This window comes from Venturia canescens, chromosome 1 (genome assembly GCF_019457755.1).
Source record: "Venturia canescens isolate UGA chromosome 1, ASM1945775v1, whole genome shotgun sequence".
In the NCBI taxonomy this organism is placed as follows: Eukaryota; Metazoa; Arthropoda; class Insecta; order Hymenoptera; family Ichneumonidae; genus Venturia; species Venturia canescens.
In genome coordinates this window covers 18940731-18963488 of record NC_057421.1, presented here as the reverse complement: position 1 = coordinate 18963488, position 22758 = coordinate 18940731, and the positions used below count along the sequence as shown (strand labels likewise).

General features: G+C 40.5%; 1 protein-coding gene across 1 annotated transcript; it reads left to right on the top strand.

The window, feature by feature from the left end:
* Window positions 1-342: 342 nt before the first annotated feature.
* On the top strand, window positions 343-16519 carry LOC122418945 (insulin-like growth factor 2 mRNA-binding protein 1). The gene is made up of 2 exons (XM_043433120.1): window positions 343-517; window positions 16452-16519. Exons 1-2 carry the CDS (start codon window positions 343-345, stop codon window positions 16517-16519), a joined length of 243 nt encoding a protein of 80 aa, XP_043289055.1.
* Window positions 16520-22758: the final 6239 nt, after the last annotated feature.

Below are 22758 nucleotides of genomic sequence, written 5' to 3'. Positions count from 1 at the left end.
CACATCCGTACGTCTGTGAAGCTCGTCGTTATTCGCTTTCCCTCCAGCCAAATAAGTGATCGTCATCGATAGCGTTTTTGTTTCTAACGTGAAACGTGTCGCGAGACGATTCGCCGGCTGGGTTAATCCCGAGAAACAAAGTATACCGAAAAAATCATATTTCCGTGTGTCTTCCGAGGTAATAACTCGGAAAAAACAGCCGTCACCATAGAGTCCGTAACGAGAAATAACGGAGCTCAGCAGCAGCGAGGGAGCCTAAACGGCGTTAACAACGGCCTCAACACGAGCAATAGTACAGGAGCTGTTATAACAAATCCAACGAGCAATACGAACAGCAACACAATGTCTAAGCTCTACGTTGGTAATTTACCCTCCGATTGCAACGAAGCGGCCCTCAGGCAACTCTTCCAAGGTCACAACCTTTCGTGCACTACGATACTCGTGAAACGAGGAGGTTATGCGTTCGTTGACTGCTCGGATCAATCAACCGCGGATCGGGCTATCGACAAACTCAACGGTGAGTACGACGAAGGTTTCCATTAATATGATTTCCTCAGTCTAGATCATTACGAATTATTATTCGATCGAATAGCACGAGAGAGTGACCTGGAAAACGATAAATCAACGAAATTTTATTCTCATAAAAACTTTTATTCACCGTGATTCTTTGATCGATGTTCTGCTGTCAAAAACGAACATGGCGCGAGCCAAATAGACCTGTGCAGATTGTCGGGTTCGAGATTTCAAGTCACGAGCTTATTTGCGCTGGAATACTATTAATTATAACGCTTCGTTGCGATCGAGCTTATGCTTTTTCAAAATAGTAGTGCTTTTTGAGATTTTTCTAAAGGCAATTAACTGCTTTCAGAAACCCACGCTTTTTATGGCGTCGTCACACCGAGGAATTCGCAGCGCTCTCCAACTAATCCCGCTTTTGCTTTTACATTTTTACACGCTTTGCGCGGCTTTTTTTATCTTGCTTCGCAGACTTTATCTTCGGTGAGAATTTTGTCACGACGGATCGCTTCGATGCGGGACGCACGCACACACACACACACACGCACACGTGGATCGTTGAGAGCCGCTGGGTCAGCAGTTTTTTCTTTCCGAAGATATTTGCCTGACGGATGACGAATCGCGGTCTTGACGGAGACTCATCTTTTTTCGTGTGATCTTGATGCTGTGATATTTTGTGCTACTAAGACTGCTTATAGTTGCAAAATATATGGATTTATTTATAGATTTGTGTAGCCACACGTAACCATGCTTCGATGTGTAATGCGCTTGACCACGATTACCCCGAGCTTCGCATCCTCACTTCCCCATTCATAAGATCCCCTAACCTACTGCGAGGTTATCTCGACCGCTTTCGCTCCAAATAATCTCATTTTACATTGAGTTATTTTTTTCTAACTGTTTATTTGTAGCCTGCAATTTTTTCAGTCCTGTGGGACGATTAAGTGGTTTGAATATATTTTTTTATGTCGATGGCAATATTAATAATTTTACGAATAAAGATTCACATTTTTGACAGAAATACAGAACCTAACCTGACCTCAAATGATAATTGATGCTGTGCAGCCTAAAAAAAAATCATATTTTGTGAATTTTAGCTCCATCAATAGGCCCTGAAAAAAAACGTACTTGTGTGGCTGCTGATGCACATAGCTTGGTGCACGAACTTGGTAGTTTTGGCACTATTGTGTTTAGCAACGTTGGTTGTATTGAATTGGAGTTTATTTGATAAGATGGCTTTTCAGCTGTTTTTTTTTTTTATTTTTTATAATAAATCAAGAGCTATAAATGTGTACAGAATTATTTTTTTTAACTCTTTCTCACGCCACCAATATTCCTCTTCTAGATTCGTGAAAATAAAACTATCACTGTACGGGTCGAGCGATAAAAAGTAATGACTAATCGTTTGATTTGCATTTCGCTCCCTCGTATTAGAAAAGTTTGCTGAACGCCGGTAAGCACGCTTTTCTCCACACATGACAGTCTACGTGACTTGCGCATTCGCCGGTTTGCTGCTGGTGGAGCACACGACGGGGTACCGAAAACTCCCGCGCTTTTGCATACCCAAATGAGCCTCAACCTCCTGGATCCTTCGCGTAGTATTCATTTTTTTTCACAAAACCATTGAAATACGAAAAAAATCTAAAATCCTGAGTTACAAAGCGATTTGTTGAATTGAATTTTTTTCGTTGATACCAATCGTCTGAAATTTTGAAAATCGGATGAATCTCCAGCTTCTCCTACACTCGCTGTGTACAAAATAATTGGGAGCAGCCCTTACAAATGCTTAAATTAATAGTCAAAATTGCAAAATCTTGAAATAATAAATCGTGGGAAAAAACATTTGAAAAAAATAAAAATAGAGAGAAAAAGTCACGAATGAACAGCTCGAAAAATTGTTCGTTTCCCGCCTCCTCATTTTTCGGATCGAGCAACGTACCAAGTATATTGTTGCACTTTTTATTTTTACATTTATAGAAAAATCGACTCGACAGAATGTACGTTCGAAGGAGATATGTCGAACACGCGACTACCTAGCCAGAACTCTATCGTTTTCGAGCATCTGCATAACGCCTCGCTTGGCCTCCGGCACAGCCGTTCTCACTCCCTTTCTCGTCCTCTCTTTCGCTCTCGCGACGTGCCGAATTTGTGTGCCGCTCGGCCCCTTTTGCCTCGTCTGCCCCGTGCCGCCAACATATTTTTCGTCTATATCAGCCACGAGGAGCTCGACTCTATAAAAACGACATTGAGAACCCCTTGGCGCGACCTCGGCAACGTTTCCGCCGAAAAAAAGGCGCCGTTTCTTTCTCACTCTCTCGCCAATTTCTTTCAATATCGCTCTCTCCATAGACTCGCTGTAGTATATCATCCCCCTACTCCGCCAACATCTCTTTACTCGCTCGGAGTACAAATCTCTTTTCCCGCGCTTTTGAATCAAACGATTACGCGTACAAGCGCTATTGATCTGTCAAGTAACACTGTCATCGATCTGACCATTTACGTTTTTTCAAAATATTTCCGAAGCTCGCATAAAATTTATGAAAAGTCGTATTTTTTGTGAGAATTAACGAGCCTGGGGAAAACGAATTTTCATTTTATTTGTCAGCTATTCAAAGTTCTTCGAATTAAAAATAAACAACTTGAGAATTGAGTTTTTATTGTTCCCCTTAATAAAAAGATGTCGATTTAATTCACTCCATGTAACTCCATCATAAGAGTATTCGACTGTTCTTTCAGTAAAACGTCATTGAAAAACCTGAAAAGTGTCAAAGTTCTCTATCGATTCACTACTTTCGTTGTTCTTGAATCGTTGCTATTTTCGAGATTCATACAATAGTTTTTTGTTCCTGAAAATTTGTGACAGAAATCAAGCTACGGGATTCCAAAATTGCATTATTTCTTATCGGTTTTCCTTTCACTCCCAATCCTCTGCATTTCATTTCTCTTTATGGTCCATGCTGTGGCCACCCTCCATTCCTTGCTTTGCCAAGTCACAGCGGGGGAATAGAACATTGGAAGTACTTATCATCATCTATTCTGTAATCCACGTGGTACTGCAAGAACATGGCCACGTAGAATGGCGTCTCACGTCGTCAAGCACGTTGTTCCCGCGCATTTTTCGCGTCCCTACACATTTCAATTCATTCGGTGCCCCTACACGCGAGGATCAACAAGGTCACCCACGCTCGTGATCGTGCTTACTGTAATCCGTCGCTTGGATAAATGGAATAATATTGATACGTTCGTACAGAATTGCATACACTGGGAAAAGGAATTGGTTGGGTCAACAAAATCATTTTTGGAGCAATAAATCGTGGTAAACTTTAAAACTTAAAAAAAATGTCGTTTACTTAAAAAATTTCGTGGATTCAAACACTCGATGGACTGGTTCGACTAATTATTTCTCTCTGTGACGAAAACATCGTTGAATGAACAGAAGTTTTGTGGTTAAATTGACAGATTTTTATTTTGGTTCTCACAATTTCGTTATCCAGCAAGAAATTCTGTTTTCGTAAAATGTTTCCACGCTTCTGCGGAGGAACATTTTTCTCGAGTAACAATGTGGATTAAATGTCGAAACAAAATCGACAGCCTTAGACGCAACTTTCTTATTTGATTCGACGTTAAGTTCATTCTCCCTCACGTTCGATTTTTTTACAACGATATACACGATCGACGTCATGTATCATGGAAACCGATCACTGACTGTCTCCCTAATCCTATTATCCCTTTTCCGTTCGAGAGCTTTTCGTCCATTATTTTTTCCCCATTCGTACCGCGGAGATTCGTACCGCGGAGATTCGTCCCCATAATCGACGTAAGAAGGGTCATAATAAATAATGAAATGAAACAACAACAAAATATCAGTCTGCTATTTTGTTTATCCGAGGGAAGTTTTAGAGACTCAGCCATTCATATCTAATGACGCGAATGACTTTTATTTTCGTGCACAGATTTTATGAATAAAATATATTTGACTGAGATCGGTGCAGCAAGACTTGAAATGGCATTGAAGTTCGCAACGTTTGAGTCCAACGAATGATCTAAAAGAACTCCAACAATTCCAGAAATCCTCTAATTTTGTTTTCTACCGAATTTGCAATTTGCTCTTTTTCAACCTACACCAATGATTTCGTGAAACAAAAAATTACTGAATTATAAATGTTTTTTTTTGTTGTTAAATTCTTTGGGCTCGAACGTTGCAAACTTCAGCGTCGTAGGCTTACAATCCGTCATTTTGTCCGGCAATAATCCTGCGAATGTACTCGCCTTGCGTTTGCTCATCGACAGTGAATCGTTTTTAAGGAAACATGTAAGTATCTGACGTTTATAATCGTGTCATCGAGTGCACGATTGGAAAACTTTGGTAAAATAAAAGTTCAATCAGCGTATAGAACGTTCGGGAAGCTTCGTCTTCGGTAGTCCGCGAGCACACGTAACAGCCAGGACCGTGCTATCTTCCCTGTCTCCGTCTTTCTTCGTATCGAGCATGAGGCTAGCAGAAGTAAGGGAGAGACGAGAGGGAGAGGGAGAAAAGAAGAGAAAGAGCGAGAGTTCCTGGATACAATGGGTCCACTGGGTCTTTCTCGTTTGAAAGTTGGCTAGTTCAGTTTCCGAGGCCAAAACTAGTTAGGTAGGTTAGGCTTTGAAATAGCTCGGTTAGAAGCTACAACCGAGAGAACGAGCTGAGTGATGAGAGTCCTCCGAGCTTAGAAGCCCCACATAACCGAATGTGTTGTAGTATTAGAGATTGAAGCAAAATGGAAGAAAAATACCATTCACTCGCATGGCTTTCCTATCGCGCTTGGGCGGATCGTGCGAAAAATCTTTCAAGAATTCGATCCACCGGAAATTCTTCGTGGGAACTTCAAAAAGTGTTTTCTCTATTTTCGAGTAGACAAACAACACCGAAAAAATCTTGTTTCGAATTCTCGTAGGAACAAAAACTAGTCGGGCACAGCAAGTTACTCTCTAGTTTTTCTTCTCTTCGTAACTTTACGAAATTCGTAATAAATAATCTGTCAAAAAAAGATTCCACTGTTTTTTCAACCCTCATGACAAAACTGAATGACGATTAAAATGAGCATCAGCAGGCAGGCTTGAAAGGAAATCATTTCGGTACATCCAACAGCCTCAGATTCCCATCAGCCGTTAGTTTTCATTCCCCACTTCGTGACATCTTCTCGAATCTTGTGAAGCACATAATCTTTTTTTTTAATTCGTTTCTCGTAAGCCAAGGAAATAACCTACAGCAGCACGGTCACACAGAGAGCGGGAGAGTCTCTAAGGCCATTACAGCCAAAACAGAGTTGCTTCAGCAGAGTATCACTGCCCTCGTGATCTGTGCATGTGTCTCTCTAAAACACTGGATACCCTGACATGTCTCAACGGTGAATATGTGGTAGTGAGGCTCCTGGTCATAAACACGAGGCCACACATTTGCTGCATTAGGGTCGCGATGGCCCCCGGGAGTCGCGGGATTGTACACGACGTTGAATCGTCGTCGTCGTCGTCGTCGTCGTCGTCGTCGACAACGACAGGAAACTGCCACATTCTTCCATCGTTTCTCTCCGTCTCTCTTTCACTTCTTCCTCACATCGTTTCGCGTTTACTTACGAATACTCGACGTGTCCGATGCCAGGCCATTCGGCAAAAAGGCTATTACCGCGCGCGATCCTTTCAAATAAACTCACTCGTAACAACTTATTTTTCCGCAAAAATTTTTTCAACTTATCAACACACAGCTGAGGACGTAATTTTACCAGTTAACTTTCTTCCTTCCTTATAATTATTGACGTGGTCACGATCAAGCTCACGAAAACATTTCACACGGAATATTGAACTTGAGAAGAAGATTTAGAGAAACTTTTTCCATTCAACGAGGGAGTCGAATATTCGTCAGTATTTTTCGAATTATCCGAAATTCTCAAGAAATATTCAATTTTCACAGAGCAGGAGTTCGTCGACTTCAACTTTGTTGAAATCGATTTAAAAAGCGCAAAATCGAGGGTTCATCGGCAATTCATATTCTCTTGTATCAATAAAAAATCAAAAAAATCTAACACAATTCGTTAAACTTCAATTAACAGGAAACAGGAAATTTCTTCAAGATTGCTAACTTCATCGAAGCATGCAAAGTTTAAATGAAAATTTGTTAAATGAAAAATTAAAGAAACGAAGAATATTTTTGCAACCAAGTACGCGCCGATATTTCAAAGCTCACTCAACTCGTTACATATCCGATCGAAGAACGGGCTACTCGTTTGAAAAAGTCAATGATCCGGGAGTCGATTAAAAAAAGAACCTTGCAATGGAGGATTGTTTGAACTTGCTCAACGACTAAAAATGGGTGAAACATCCGGGAAATGAGAAAAGGAAAAGTACGAAAAAAACGTATGTGACATTTGAGAACCCCTGGGGGAAGAGCGCACAAGATCTAAACCGTTATCTCGCCGACGTGCTCGCACGCGGGCCCCGCGGTATATTCGGGTTCACGACACTCTTAATATACGTTACCGAATCGTTATTTCGTTCTCTCTTCATTTGCGGGAAGTCGTGGACTTCGATCCTTCGTACTTACAGTTTACACTCTCACAGTTTAGCGTCACCCAAGAAACGAACTCGCACGGTATACACATGCGTGAATTCTCATGCACGGATAGGATTTTCGTAGTATTCGTGGCAACTTGAATGAAAGGATTGGAGATATTAGCGCATCACGTGCCCCGAGCATCCAACCGAACATCGGGACGATTTTTCAAAGGCTTTCAAAACGCTGATAAACCGCCTTTCCTTTGAACTTGAGAATTGTGATCGCTTGCTCTGAACCTACACCATATAAAACTTGGCCATTTATTGAACCGATGCAGGAAAAATGCTTATCAGTTTTAGTGATGCTTATCAATTTTATTTCATGACGCTGAAGTTTGCAGCGTTGTCCAACGAAATGATCTAAAAAAAACTCGAATAATTCCAGTAAATCTTCAATTTTGTTTCCTGCCGAATTTCCAATTCGTTATTTTTCAACCCACATCAATGATTCGTGAAATAAATAAATTATGAATTACAAATGTTCTTTTCATTGGACGTCGCAAACTCCAGCGTCGTTTTTTTCTGACAATTTGAGCCTCACTCCTCAAGCAAGTGGCTCGAGTTGAGGTCTCATTACGATACTTGTGAATCGACATTCCAATCGTTAACTCTTCGATCTTTTTCTTTTCGATGTCATTTTAGTAATCTTTCTGAGTCTAAGAAGCAAAATTATCACAGAACTGTGACAGCAGCTTGAGATTTCGTTTAAACGCGAAGACTCCCGTCTTCGAATTCACCAGCCTTTTTCAAAGGGCTGACGGTTTCATAATGAGGGTTTGAAAATGATTGGAAAACGTTTTCATAACGGCGGATGTAATAAATTCGAATCTCTTCACATTTGGAACATTGGAATTGTGAATCGAGTTCGAGAGTCTCAGGGTCAGACCTTGGTGAGTTCACGAAACATGACTCATATAAACGTGACATTCCGGCTTCAATTGACAAGGCCACGGCCGATTTTTATTCATTCGTTTACTTTTTTCGACCGTGTGCAGGTCTCGACAGAAGAGAGAAGCTCGCTCGGCTCTCAATCATTGGAGAAGAATTTTTTTCGAAATTTCCATTCCGCACCAGTCACATTTTATTTACAAGCGTTTTCCAACAATTTTATTAGTTCATGCACAATGGTTATAAATATTATTAATATTCTCTGATGACCAATTCTCATAACCAAAGTTCTTAGCCTCTTTTCCGTTGGTCTCATAGTTTCGTTATTGGCTTTTTCCAAACGTTTTCTCGTTTTTTTTGCTAGATTAGAACTATACGCTTTCGTTAGATCAGACTTTCGGTAATGGCAGTGTACGTGTAACCATGTGCTGATTCTCGATGTTTCTTATCTCTCATTATTTGATGCTTTTATATACCGAGCGTGTTTCTACAGTTAGTAATCGTGATATTACCTCGAATTCCAATAACAACATTGTTAGAATTTTACAGAGACGTATTTTTAATCTAATCTATCATTTTTACTCGTATCGACTGAAGTTTGATAAGATATTTCATTAAACATGTTAATTTTTCACGTATAGTTGGAAACACTGGGAATAAAAGTTTCTGGGAAATTGTAATAAAAGTTAAGTGGATTGGTAAAAAAAATTACGAGGTTTTCATATCTGGTAGAAAAAATTCCATCATTCTTTTCCAGATTTGAGAGTATAAGTACCATTTTCCAGTAAAAAATATGCTCAATTTAAAGTCTAGAGGTGATTCGGAGATTATTCGATTGTAGAGAGAAATCTTAATAGCGAATATAAAATTGTACATTTTCATGTATACCGCAGAAATCCGAGAGATTCGACAGGTGTCAACGAACGCTGGCAACTGCTCGCTCAATCGTTTTTTCGCCACGTCCAGCAGCGAACGAAGCTTCCACACCTGCCCCCCCCCCCCCCACCCCCCCACCCTTCGTTATCCACGACTTTATGTAGATAAATACATACGTATACAGTGACGAGGAAATTCCACATATTTTGTGTAGCTGCATTACGGTCAAAGGGTTCGAAGGGCTCAAGGAGAATATAAGCATGAGCTCGCACTCCTAATTAACCTTTGGAACCACGATTGCGAGATCGTACCCAGATTAATTTTGAGTTCAATGAATACCCGTGAGTGAAAAAATTTCGTTCATATATAGAACTTGAATTTCCAGACCAGCGAAGTTCAATCAGTTTTTTCGCATTATAGTTATTTCGTGTTGATAATAATTTCCAAAAAAAAAAAGAGACTTGAAGGACCATTTCCAACTGCGGTATGCCAATTGATACTTTAGTTCGGAATGATTCTTCCAGTTTCCTCAAAATATGAATTAAATCGATTGCCGAAGTTTATTCGCAGCATACGTTCCAAATCGAATGTTGATGTGAAAACGGGCCTATGACATTCGTGAAATTTTTCATCCACGCCCTACATCCGTATCCCAACTGCCCAATTCCACGAGCAATTCTCAAATCGAATGTCCCACCCGTGACGAACCCAGTGAGATTCGAGGGAGCCGTTATCGAAGCAGGCAAAGGGATGTTTGCCACAGTAAAAGAGGTAAACGGACTCTAAACCGAATTTCACTGTGTAGGCACTCGATGTACTGTTTTCTATCGACAAAGACTTTCTAGACACGGACATTACAGTCGTCTCCACTGTTTGAGTACGGAATCTTTTTTACCCTTTTTCTTTCAATATTTTTCGTTAGTTGCTCACTAGGTCATAAGATTCGAATAAATTTGAGTATCGTTCTTCATCTTTTTTCGTTCTCACGAAAACGTAGGGTCAATTCTCAACCGATTTCTATAGAAAAAAAATTACTGTAAATATATACTTTAATGAAATCCATAAGACATTTGGCGAAAACGAAATTTATGAACATTGAGCAATCCATTGGTCTCAGAAAAAGATTGTCGACCGAGTTTTTACGGAATATGGAATTGAAATAGAGCTTCCGGCGTCAGATTTGTTTGGACACTTCAGAATCGCCAGTTTAATGAGGTCGACTACCGCGCCAGTCATTAGAAACAATTATTGTTCGAACCATGTATTTATACGCAAATTTTCATAAGAACAAATTTGTTTATTATAAATCATTATTTGCCGAGTATTGAGAATTGAGACAGGCATTTGAAAAAATGACCATGAAGCCTCAACTTCTTTAAGGGCACGGTAACGTCAAAGATTCTTAAAATTGGGCTTTTTTCCACCGAATAGACGTTACCCTGCCCTTAAGCAGCAGTAAGAAGCCACATTTTACACTCATTCAATCAGAATTAAACATAAAGATTGTAAGTAAAGTCGAATACATGAATAAAGCCCTAACATACTGAATTGGAAAAAAAAAACAAAACAAAAAAACTATCTATGGGAACGCCATCATGTGAGACGCCACACAGAAGTTCTTTAGGGCGAAAAATTGCCAAAGGCAAACCGCCATTACTCTCGGAACGAGCGGATATATTATTTTAATTCTTGTGACTTCGTCCATCTTCGTTCGCCCCTGCGCGGTATCTTCCGTCTCGCATAAGCATATAAAGGTCGAAAATTCCTTCCGAGAAAGCGGCAATCCTTTGTCGAATCCGAGGTCTACTTTGCCGAAAAATAAATGAAATAAAGTCACGGGGTGTTTTGATCGATGCTCTTCCTCCCATTCCCTCCGTCGGATGGATTGATACTGTTTTTGTTGTGAATTTAATTAATTCTATAAGAAATGGGTCTTCACAGGGCTTCCTTTTTCCCTCCACATGTTTGTAAATAACTCCCCTCACTGAGGCTTCGTCACGAGGAAATATACTGATCCCAAAATCTGTCGATTCTTGAAAATACAATCTCAGACTTATTTTCCATTCATTGAAATATTGTCTAAAGAGTAAATAAGTTTTTTCAAATACGAATAAAAACAGTGAACATTTTATCGCGAACTCAGTTCATTAGCCAGCAGAACTGCGCAGGACGGTTGGCTGATATTCATAAAAATCTTTTCGAGTATCATAATCATGTGAGAATTTAAAAAAAAACGATCGAATAAAAAACTGAGGATCAACTTGCCTCGACTTTTGCGCACTTTTATGTATGCAGCATATGCACACATACAAAAGAGCGCACTGTATCATACTTACCGTATATGCATTCATGTATGTTATAAAACGTCTGTTATATTGTATGTAGAACAGAGTCAGGACCTATCTTAACGTACGTTAAACCGTGGCAGACTGGCATTTTCGGCTCTCCTTCTGTTCCTTTCCGTTCTTTTTTTTATTCCTCTTTTTCTCTGTCCCTCTTCTTTGGCTACACGTAATTTTGCTTTTTCGGCAAACTAACCTACCCACCTAAGTAATCCATTCTGGTTCCTTCTCTCCCTCTCTCTTTGTCCGGGGACTATCTCGCGCCGTGAGGGAGGCTCATGGCGGGTCATTTAAGGAGGATATACGAGAATGAAGATATGAAAAAGAATGGGAAGAGAGAAGTATGCCACAAGGCCACAAAGTGCATGGCTTCCGAACAACTTTTCTGCTCTTTCGCTACATTATTGAGGCTCGTGCGCAACGACTAAAATCTTACAGCCTGCATTATATATTGTAAGCATTATGCATCCAAAAATATGCGGTATGATCGATTAATTCTGTTTATATATCGATATTGTAAAGTTCGAGATCACGTGAAATTCTTATTAATGGTGTACGAATTGGAGTAACGACATACGAATGACGAGGGCCGAATGATTTTTCGACGCTGAGCCTCCGGCATTATGTCCAAGAATGCACAACAGGAACCTGTTCCCATTGCATTTCCTTGGCACTCCAATTAAATATTACTTTCCACGGGAACATCTTTTTTATCAGGAAACAACCAATAGAAAACACATGCACGCAGTCGAATTGCGGCTATTCAATTCGTTTCAATTTGTTCACGAATCCACACATTTGGAGATGCGGAGGATTACAGATGTATTGATGAGCGTCTGGACAAGTCGACACCGGAAACGAAGCACTCGTTTGAAGCTAGAGAACTTTTGGAAATTTGCTCCATCCACAATAATTTTTTTTCCCACACGAATTTGGATGTTGCTCGCGATCAGGATGAATATCGAACAAAGAAATGGCCCTCGAGTTTCTCAAGCCGCTGATAAGATAACTTCATTGCGAACGGTCGAAATAAGCGAAGCAAAGTGATCGCTAAACGAAAGGGTGGAGTTGAAGGAATAGTGAGTACAAGGAGAATGGATCGAGGTTAGAAGGAAGTTGGGAAAGAGAGAGAAAGAGTGTGGTACGTGGAGTAAAGAAAAGAAAAGGAAGAGGAAAGAATAAATACATATTGGGTGGCTTACGCTGGTTCAGTATGTATATATATAGAGCCTCCTTTCTAAGCCTCACTCGTTCAGCTCTCCTCATGTATGGATGCACCCAAATACACGTCCGTGAGCATATGTGTAAAAGTACCTGGTAGTTCTAGCTTAGGGGAGTTCAGAGAGAGAGAGAGAGAAAGTGAGAGAGAGAGAGAAGTTTAGAATCAAAAGACCTTGAGGCCCGGCGGTCTTCGGGCCTTGCCGAATGGTAGTGAAACACTCGGCAAGACTAGTACTGACCCACTATATAAAAGGCACTTGCTATCCTCCTCGTTCACCAGGACAATTCCCCTGTTACGCACTCCCTCGGAGAGCCTGCTAACCTACTCTTGGTCTCTTGAGCCCACGTCCACCAGCTCTTTTTTGCTCTCTCACTCTCTCCTTTCTTCACATGTATATACCTATATTTTGTATAGCCTAAAACTCGCTCGAGCCCCATTTTGCCCTGGGCATAGAACTTGAGGGCTCACCCCTCCGCACATCCCTTGCCCCTTCTCTCGTCGATCCTTTCGTCTCGCTTTATCCAATACTCGTGGCCCCATCGCAGACCAAATCCCTACGAATATGTTCCTCTCTTCATCTTTCTCCTTAGTTTTCTCTTCCCGTCTTCATCTTACTCGTTCTTCTTCTTTATAGTTCGTTTCATCTTTCTCCCCCTTCGATCCACAACTCCCTCGAATTTTCGTGCCCAACTCGACGTTACCTCTTTATATACATCCTTCGAAACACACCACACGAGGAAGGTGAAACATGCGTGCGCCGCACACTCCTCGTCTTTCATCGTAGTAGTTTCGTTCATAGCTCGGACCGACACACAACCATAAACGTGTATGTGTGTGTGTGTGTGTGTGTGGGCTCGTACGCGAATGTATGTGAACCTTGAAATTTTGGGAGCATGCTGTTTAGGAACTTGTGTCGTATAGGTATATCCTTCGAGGTGAGGAATAAATGTGCGTTTTATACAGCCTAACCGGGAACGAATGCGGTTTAGAGAATATCCACCTAGCATAGCAACTGCTGTTTCTGCATTTCTTAGCAGAATACTCGTACACGCCCCACGGTTGTACGTTTTATGCACACATGTACCCATAGAACCTACGTCTTTCCTGTATAACGGGTGCCCGAATATAGTTTTGGTACAACACATTCTAAAAGTTTACTCCATTTGACGTAGGTTCGTTCTAACTGCAGCGATCGTTTCTGCTGTCTCGATGTCTGTGGAAAATGACGTTGGAATATGCGTCCCTGCGCAACGGCCATCGAATTTTCTGGTTTTCCCAGCTTGCCCAATTCTACGAAAAAGAATTCTAAATTCGATTCTCAGACATTTAGTAACTAACTTCCATTGGAGACTTGAGAGATTACGTGCTTGTGCTTTCACTGATTATGCCTGAACTGTATGATTATTGACAAGCTACGACTTTGATGGGACACCAATTCATGCTGGTTAATCTGTAACTTTGACGTATCGCTGTCCTCTCAAACGATTGCGAATTGCCCAAAAACTCTGAACAGTATTCTTGACGTGTTATTTGAAAAACCCGAATAACGGTATTTCCTCGAAGATAACGATAATTTTGTTTTCGCCGAATTTATCTGAGATAAAGAAAAAACGGTATTTATACTGAAAAAATATTGATTTAAGTAGTTTTATGCTAATGCAAATTTGTACACGAGAAAAAAAAATCGTCTCCGCACGAACGCTCGTCTACGCAAGCCACTCGTTGCGTTACTTCTTACTAGAAATCTCCCGCGATTTCATTCCTCCCGATGTGCTAACTGAACCGGCACTTCCCTCGTTGTCTAAGCAGCGTCGGCTTCAAATCGAGCGTGAAATTTGAGTAGAGCTGCGGTGCGTTTAGGCATTCTCAAAATACGATTCAAATTAGAAGCTCGTATCCTCTATGCCCTCCCCCCCTCGCTGCCAGTTCTCCTCCCGCTTTATGCTCTCCCTTCTCATCAGCATCTGTGGGTAAAAGTATGTAAGATAAAAGAAGAGTGAGAAAGAAAGAAGGAGATCGAGCGTGGTGGTTGCTCGCCCAAATCGCTCTGCCGTTCACGCAAAAACCTGTTACGTTGCAAATTTTCGACCATCCAACAAGTCCGGCTACTATGTAGATACAGCACTTTACGTATATTATATATATTATACGAAGTCAATGTCTCTGGCGAAACAGGAGGGGAGATTTGACACGGCACGTTCTAAGTAGCCATCTAGTGGCCATAACCACTGCCTCTTTCAAATCTTTTTCTCTATCCACCCTGTTTGTTCTCTTCCTTCTCTCTATTTCTCTCACACCTCTTGCATCTCTCGGCGACAATGATCCTCAGCGTTTCACCCGTGTAGCTCTTTCTATTCATTCGAATTTATAAGCAACTATACTTGATTGATGCAGCTCTTTTTCGAGTGTACTTGAAACGTGTAACCTGTTGAAGCACTGCTTAAAAAACATGTACCCAGCTTTATATACAAGTTCCGTATACCAGGGACGGAGTTTAGTGGAAAAATAAAATTCATGAAATCGTCATTAAATTTGTCGCCTTACTAGAGCGAGGGGAATCGCAGACTTGGTGATCTTAGGTCGATGCAATTGAACCAGGCTCCAGGACTCCACTCGGTTTCAATCGCAGGTGAAGAATCATTGTTTCTATTCGAATAGACAAATCGAGTTGTCGATCGAATCGAGCAGACAGCTCCGACGTCTGCTGGCCTCAACTTTCGTAATCAATTGAATTTTCGACGAAACTAGCTATTTTAAAAAACTATTTAATAGGGAAGACTGGGGAGTAGGACTCGCCAGAAAATTTACGGTGGATGAACTTCTCGTATATAGAAAAACGCATGTAAACGATGGCATCACATACACTCATACGAGTCTACATAGGCCAGGGTTGTGGTAAACACACATGTACACGGTGCTGTGTACAATGAACAAGCTATTCAAGACACCTGGCGCGTGGTTTATAGATAAAGGAAAAGAAATACGAGTGGATAACAAGTCCTTCTTTCGCACATCCCTTCGCTGCTCTCCTTCTTTTTCATTTCGTTATTTTTTTCCTTCTCCATATTTTGTATCTCTCTCTCTCTCTCTCTCGATGTCTAACTCGGTATAACGAGATACATTGGGCCACCCGTTGGGCAGTTTCTCCGCTCCCGAAGAATACCACCAACACGTTCTGAGCATATTCCACGTTACAGATATACCGGCCGGTATACGAGGACACATGAGTCCGGTAACGAGTACGGATTTTTTTATACGTACGTAGAGCACGCCTAATACGTTCGAGCGTTCGAGAAAAAAGAGCGGTGGCAGCTCCCGTGAAAGAGAAAAAAATCACGAGACCCGCTTCACCGATACTTTCTCATAACCTCTTGATCCTGATTAGAATATGACTAGAGGGAACGAGACTAGAAGTGTAGCAGTAAGAAACTAGCTAAGTGTCGACGACCCAACTGGTCAAGCAGGAGCACACGTTCTTTCGGCGTTCCTCTTGCCATTGAACTACGCGCATGTGACGAGTGTGTGCGTGTGCATAGCTAACGCGTATATCGCCCATTCCGAGGTCTTTGCTCGGCAACGTGCACGTGCGCCAGGAGCCAGGAGCTCACGCTGACAACCCGGAAGCATGGGTGCTTTTCCGGTTTCATGAGGGCACATATACGCACTCGACACGTATTACGAGTATGCTAATACTCCGATCTTTATGCTTTTATCGCTCCAAACCGCAGAGCCAAGTCCGCTCGACTATATTTTTCCATGGGAAAAATCTTTCGTATACCTTTATGCAAAGGATGGAACTTTAGATGCAGCAGGACGTCGTGGCTCCTACTGAGAAAAGCCGCATTAAAATTTACATTTGCTGATTATTACATTGATGCCTATTTCTTGATTCTAATACAGGATTTTTGTGCTTCTAAAATTGTTGCTTTTCACGAGATTATTTGGGTCAAAATTACGTCATGTTTTCGCCGTCAGAAAATACCGATTGGCTCATATCATCATTCTTTTTTTTACAGGATACACCTATCTCGGATTTGCACTGGTTGTTGAGCCTTCTGTTGCAAGCGGCACGAAAAAACGGTAAGTCTCAAAACAATTTTGCTGACATTTCCTCAGTTTTATCGTTTCTGAACGGGTAGCTTCAATCTTCACGCGCAATGATGGTGACGGTCATAGTTATTGGTCAAAATGATCATTTTTTTCAAGCAATACTCCCAACTGCATAGATTCATTGTGAAAAAATTTGTGTTGACAATACTCGGGCATATTTATTTATTTTTTTATTTATTTATTTTTTTATTTTTTTATAAGTTTGTATCCGTTGATGGCTTACAATTTTTACGAGGCTTTAATAATTCTTGGCTGTACTTTTTATGAAGGAATATTAGGGTGTAATTGAGTGGATTCGGACGTGCGATGTGCTCCGATAATTCTACTATTTTGACTCTCTATAATCAACACTTTTAAGACCTCTATCGAGCCTGCTCGCGTGTAATACTACGATAATTACGAGGATAATCGAATTCGTGCTCGCGAACCAAACAAACGAAGAATAACTGAGCGTCTGAAAAAAAAAGATCGACAGGGAGAGAGGGAGAGAGACAGACGAATGTAAGAAAAGGGGAAAAGGGAAGCAAACCGAGAGAGAGAAAAATAGCTATAATCCACAATTGGTAACAGCACCAACGCCAGTTTAGAAACATCAACGATGTTGTAGTGTGGCAATGAAAAAAAAATCGCGCCGATTCCTGCAGTGGAACTCAACACTCCTTGGTCAATTTCAACTTAATTTTGATGTGGATGAGCGATAATTTAATCGCTTGTCATCAAATTTTTCATAAAATCTAACTATTTCCAATAAAAAACGTAATTTTTGTAAGTCGACTGACGACAGGAACTATTCGATCGCAATTGAAAATTCATTGCTTCCAAGGACATCAGTAGAAGAACAACACTCGATTGATGTGAATTAATTTTGCTTCCATTGAAAGAATTCAGATAAGAAAAATGAAAATTAAGGAAGTTGAAGCGATATATATAGGTCATCATACGAAAAATACATTAGATTTTATTATTCCAAAATAATGAATTGAAAATTTACGTGAATCTTCTTGAATAGCGCTTAATTATGTGTGAAAAATTTGAAGAGGTTTCACCGCCTAGTAATCGAGATATTCATTGTCGAAAATGACAAGGTTAAGCATGGGCTCTTATGGAAGCAGCTTTCAAAAAATTGCAAACTTCAACAATAAATATCTCAATTTCACGACGGTGAACCATCGGCATATCCCGCCAGAAGTTTAATACTGCCTTAAGCTTTCTGTTTAAAAAATTTTAATGTGCAAAGTTGGAAAATAGTTTTAACATAAGATACGCTTCAACCTCCTTAATTCAATTGAAATGCGTTTTATGGGGCAGAGACCACGATATTTGGGAGCCTCTGTATAACCAGCGACCATCCAACCGCTCGTGTTGCTCGTTCTCCAAGAGGAAGCGAGAAAAACACCCGAAGAAGTGTGCCACCTGCCTCCACACATACGTAAACACATGCACATGTAAAAATGTATGTAAATATGGCATAGCGTCGGTAAGCTCATCGAGCGCAACGACGTCGAACCAGCAACGTGTAGCGAGCCCTGTAGAGCGTCGACGGTCGTTTATATTTCCGATAGTTCCTGAGCTCGTGCCACATAACTGGCATTTCTCGTACGCCCAGATGAAATGCTCGACGATCTCTTATTCATTTCCTCTTACCCGTTGCTTCCTCCTATTGGAAGATTTTTCTTTTCAACTCCGTACAAATTGGCTGAAGAGGCTTGCGAGAGTGGGATTAAACGTTCAGTAAATTGTGGCCAGTACGAAATGAATTCTTCTTAAAGTAGTTCGGCCGTTCTATGGCTAGTTGAGTTTGCAACTATTTCATGTTGATTAATTTCAAGTCTAATTTATAAATAAAGTTAATAAACACTTGGATTGAGAATATTTTTATCATAAGAATGTAATAAATTACTTTAAAAATATCATAAGATAAAATTTATACTTCAACTTGACTAGTTACTGATTGAGTTGATACCGCTGACACTTTAAATACACGTAACCTAGGGAACATTTTTATTGTGCGAAAGAAAGTTTATATCGCTGTAATGCGGACCGACGTCCGCTTTCGACACGTCAAAAACTAAAGTTTTTCCATGTTTTCTTTCTTAAAAGCCCCGTAAAGCAATGTTTTTTTTTTAAAGAAACGGAATCTGTGATAAATTTTCTTCACGATTCCGAAGCTCAAACACCGTACAATTTTTTCACAATTAATATTATTGTGAGTTCTCCCATAGAGTATCGCGTTAAAATTGTAAATAAAATAACTCAAAATTTTGCCCCGTAAGAAGCCCCGGAACTGTGTTTTTCGTTATCAGGAGACCTTAAACTATCATTTACCGCAAAAAAAGTGGACGTTCACCGTACTTTATCGAATGGCCAAACTACTTTAAAGTACTATTTTCAAAACAATTAAATTTCACAAAAATGGTCAGGAGCACCAGGAGGAAGTATCGAGACAGGGTAGATGAAAGCCGATAGTTTCCGAATTACTAACTCAGCTACATTCTGCGACCGAATTGCACAGGTTATTTATACTTACTCTTCGCTCGGAGTTAAATAAATGCTGCAATTTCAGATAACGAATGACTGAGCACCACGCGGTCTTACATTAATTTCCATACAAACCAATATGTTTCAAATGTAAAATATGACGCATAAGAAGCTCAAGGAAAGCACTACGAGGAGGAGACAATAATGATGCTTGCCCGAGAAACTCGCCAGGGGCAAAGATGCTGTAAAGGGGCGCGTGAATGTATGCATCGAATAAGAAAGAAACTAAAATCAAGATGGATAAGAATAAAAAAAGGGAGTAACTGGTATGCGCGAACAATAACCGTAACTGGGGGTCCAACCCTCCTCACTGTTGGGACCATCGGTACAAATATACTTTCGAACGATTTTGCAGATCAGCGGAAGAACGATCGCTCTTTTCTTTTACTCAAAAATATATTTATTTTAGTTTATCAATATGAATTATTTTTCGTTGCGTCAACGCGAGCTTCAATGTCATTTTCGTCACTTTTCCGTTTTCATTTATTTCACTGTACTTTGAATTTTCGAGGAGAAAAATGATGAAAAATTGATGGACGCCTTCAATAAGTAGCGAAATGCTTATTCAAAATGCTTTCAATATTTCTATAAATTAACACCATTTTCCTGAATTAGTAACCATCAAAAATGTGGGAAGTTGACATCACCGATGGGTTTTTGGTCTCTCAATAACCGTGAAACGTTTCATAAACGGTGAAATAAAAATTCAAAGTTAGACGAGTGATTGCTTGCCCATGTGAGGGAAATAGGAGCACAAAGCAACTAAAACTTTGGGTCAGGTACAATGTTGTCACCACCAGAAGTTTCGTGCACTTTGCCACAACGACAAGACGGTCCTGACCACACGATGTAAGGCTGCATCGAAGACACGTGCACCTTCGACATTATGATATTCTCCCTTGCAAATGCCATAATTTTTGTACACGTATGTGGACTCAACATGCACTTATGTGTTATGGAGACAAACTGGAATTTCCGTGGTGTTCGTTAGGCCAATGCTATTCAGTGTTTACTGAAGTAAAATACTCACCGACATTTCTTCGCAGCCTTCTTGACGGACTGTAAAAATATGAAGAGAAATAAAAATTTTTAGGCTTTTTGAAAAAAATTCTGGTGAACTTTTACTGTTTGCCAGGAGAACAAATTTTTGATATATTACCTACAAAAATTTGATATCAAATCAGATATTTTCGTACGCGTGGTGCACAGTAGTAACGGTTCAACCTTCTTTATTCTCTCCTCCTCTGTACACTCCTCCATTCGAAGATCTCCACGTGCAAAGGGTTCGGATTATCTCGCGATACGAAGTTTCGATCGATCCTATTGAGGCGAGGAGCTCATTCAGAACCTCGTACATAACACTCACGCCCACTTCTCCCCTCGTTTTTCCCCACATGCACGGATCACCTTTCCTTCTTTTTCTCTGATCCGTATTTCACATTAGCACAAATTAGGATTCCTTCGCATATCGAAGGTAATGCAGCTTCGTGGTAAATAATGATCCGGTTGACCACAACAGTGGTAAGTGGAGCCATTGGAATTCGAGCTCGCTCAGCTCAACTGTTCGTGTCTGGATCTCGCGTATGGTGTCATTCGAAATACAATTAATAACAGCTGTGTAACGTGCTCACAACAATAATCGAGACTCGCAGCAGCATTTTGACATTAAGTTTGAAAAAATGAATTTAAAAGCAACGTGCACCACGTACCAGAATGCACTTTTTCCGTTACTTTCAAACGCCACCGAAAAGCCGCTTCACCCATCCGGATTTTTTGATCTTCAACCTCACGTTGATTAGAATTTTCAAAAAATCGATTTTTTTATTTGCATCTTTCGAAAGTATTCATATGGATAGAGATCTGAGCAGTCTAAGTGCACTTTTGAGCGACGTTTACTTGGCTGTCTGAGCGCACTAATACGTACCGCCGAGTGGCGAACCGTGTACCTGCCTTTTTTTAAACGCGTTTTTCTCAAAATTACGTTTTCGGACGGCTCGCTGATAGAATCTCCGAAACTATTGTACGGATCCTTACCAAAATTTTATCACATGTTCTTTATAACTATAGCTGTAGCGCATATCATACGAATTTTGAAATTTTGAGGGAAACTATTTTATTTTTGCAAAAAACGACGAAAAAGAACGTGCTTTTTCGTAGTTTTTAGAAAAATGCCAGCCATTTTGTCACTTTTTAGAAAATCACAAATCGTATGATATGCGCTATAGTCATTTACCAATTGAATCTAAAACCATTTTTATTTTTTTCTCCGATCATTCGTTCCAGGGATTTTATCAACAGCGCCCACCCATCTTTTTTTTTGACCTGTCTTCCCCTCCATTTTTCTGTACAAAAACTGTGCAAAATGAATATAAAAAAAAAATTCTATATTTTAAGAGTGTACTTTTCAGGCCTAACACTTTTTACATCCATATTTATAATTTATAGCGATCAAAAAAATTCGTGAAAATAATCTTTTTTGACCATCCAATTAGAGCGAACTCCTTAAAAATTCGTTCTCAGATTAAAAAATCATGTTTGACGCGAGTTCTGTTCGGGCTGATCAATCCCCGTTGACTCATTTTCGACAAATATTTCATCTACACTTGACATCATTAGCCCCACGTACATAATTCTTCCCTTCTCGGCGCACTGCACTGGATTCCACCTGTAGCTCTATAAATGTACCAAACAATGCACCCTACTCGATCCAAAAGAATTTATCGTACCCACGATACTGTATGCATTAGTATATATGCATTTACGCTCGGTGCATTAAGCGATAATCGTGCATTGCCCTCGTCTTCACGTGTACGTACATTCAGGGCAATCCCTGTTTTCACACCCTCCTCTAGTATGCTCCGCGTACTCGAAGGGGTTGCACTTTTCGCTTTTGCATAACAAGGCCACGGTGCATGTACATTGCACGCGCAAAAACATCGACGGATCGGTTCTGACAGACCTAATGGCGTATATTTGCCACAAGCAAAAAGCCATTCTCATGGTAGTTACGACCTTCCATTTCCTCGCAGTCAATTTATGTGTTATGTTAAGTGTATCGGATGCATAAATGCATCAGGCGAACAGTACGCGGTTGCAATTGAGTCGTGTGACGTTAGCAGGTAGTGCGTACGTACCTTTCCCCTCACCCTTTTTTACGCTCAGTCAGCCTCATGCCATGGGTCTTACCCCCCTCAATTGCGTACGCGGACTTCAATATACGCATGCATTGAACCCCCGACGTATGAGCCGCATTTGCACTTGCGAAAATCATTTAACACGAGTGCCCATCCTGTGGGCTGGATTATACCGGTGCACGAGGGTAGATCGATGCTGTCCTGATTCACGTTTATCGTGGGGGCCGATTTATAGGTCCTTGGATTCGAAGCACTCCGGTCAGCCGTTTAATTCTGCAGAAATGGCATTTATTTTTGATATTTTTTCGAAAAATCGTTATTGAACTTGGAGTTTGAATAATTTATTTTCTGTCGGAAGTGCAGCAAGGAAATTGTCGGATGCAGCGTAAAAAAGCTGCTTTCCGAGGGGCGAAGTTGTTGAAGTTTGCTGTGCGGTTATTCATTACGGTTTATGGATCATCCGACGAGTAATTACGCACTCGGAGTCTATAAAGGTACTTTCCCGAGGAGTCTACGAGATCTTACGATTTGCATAACGACT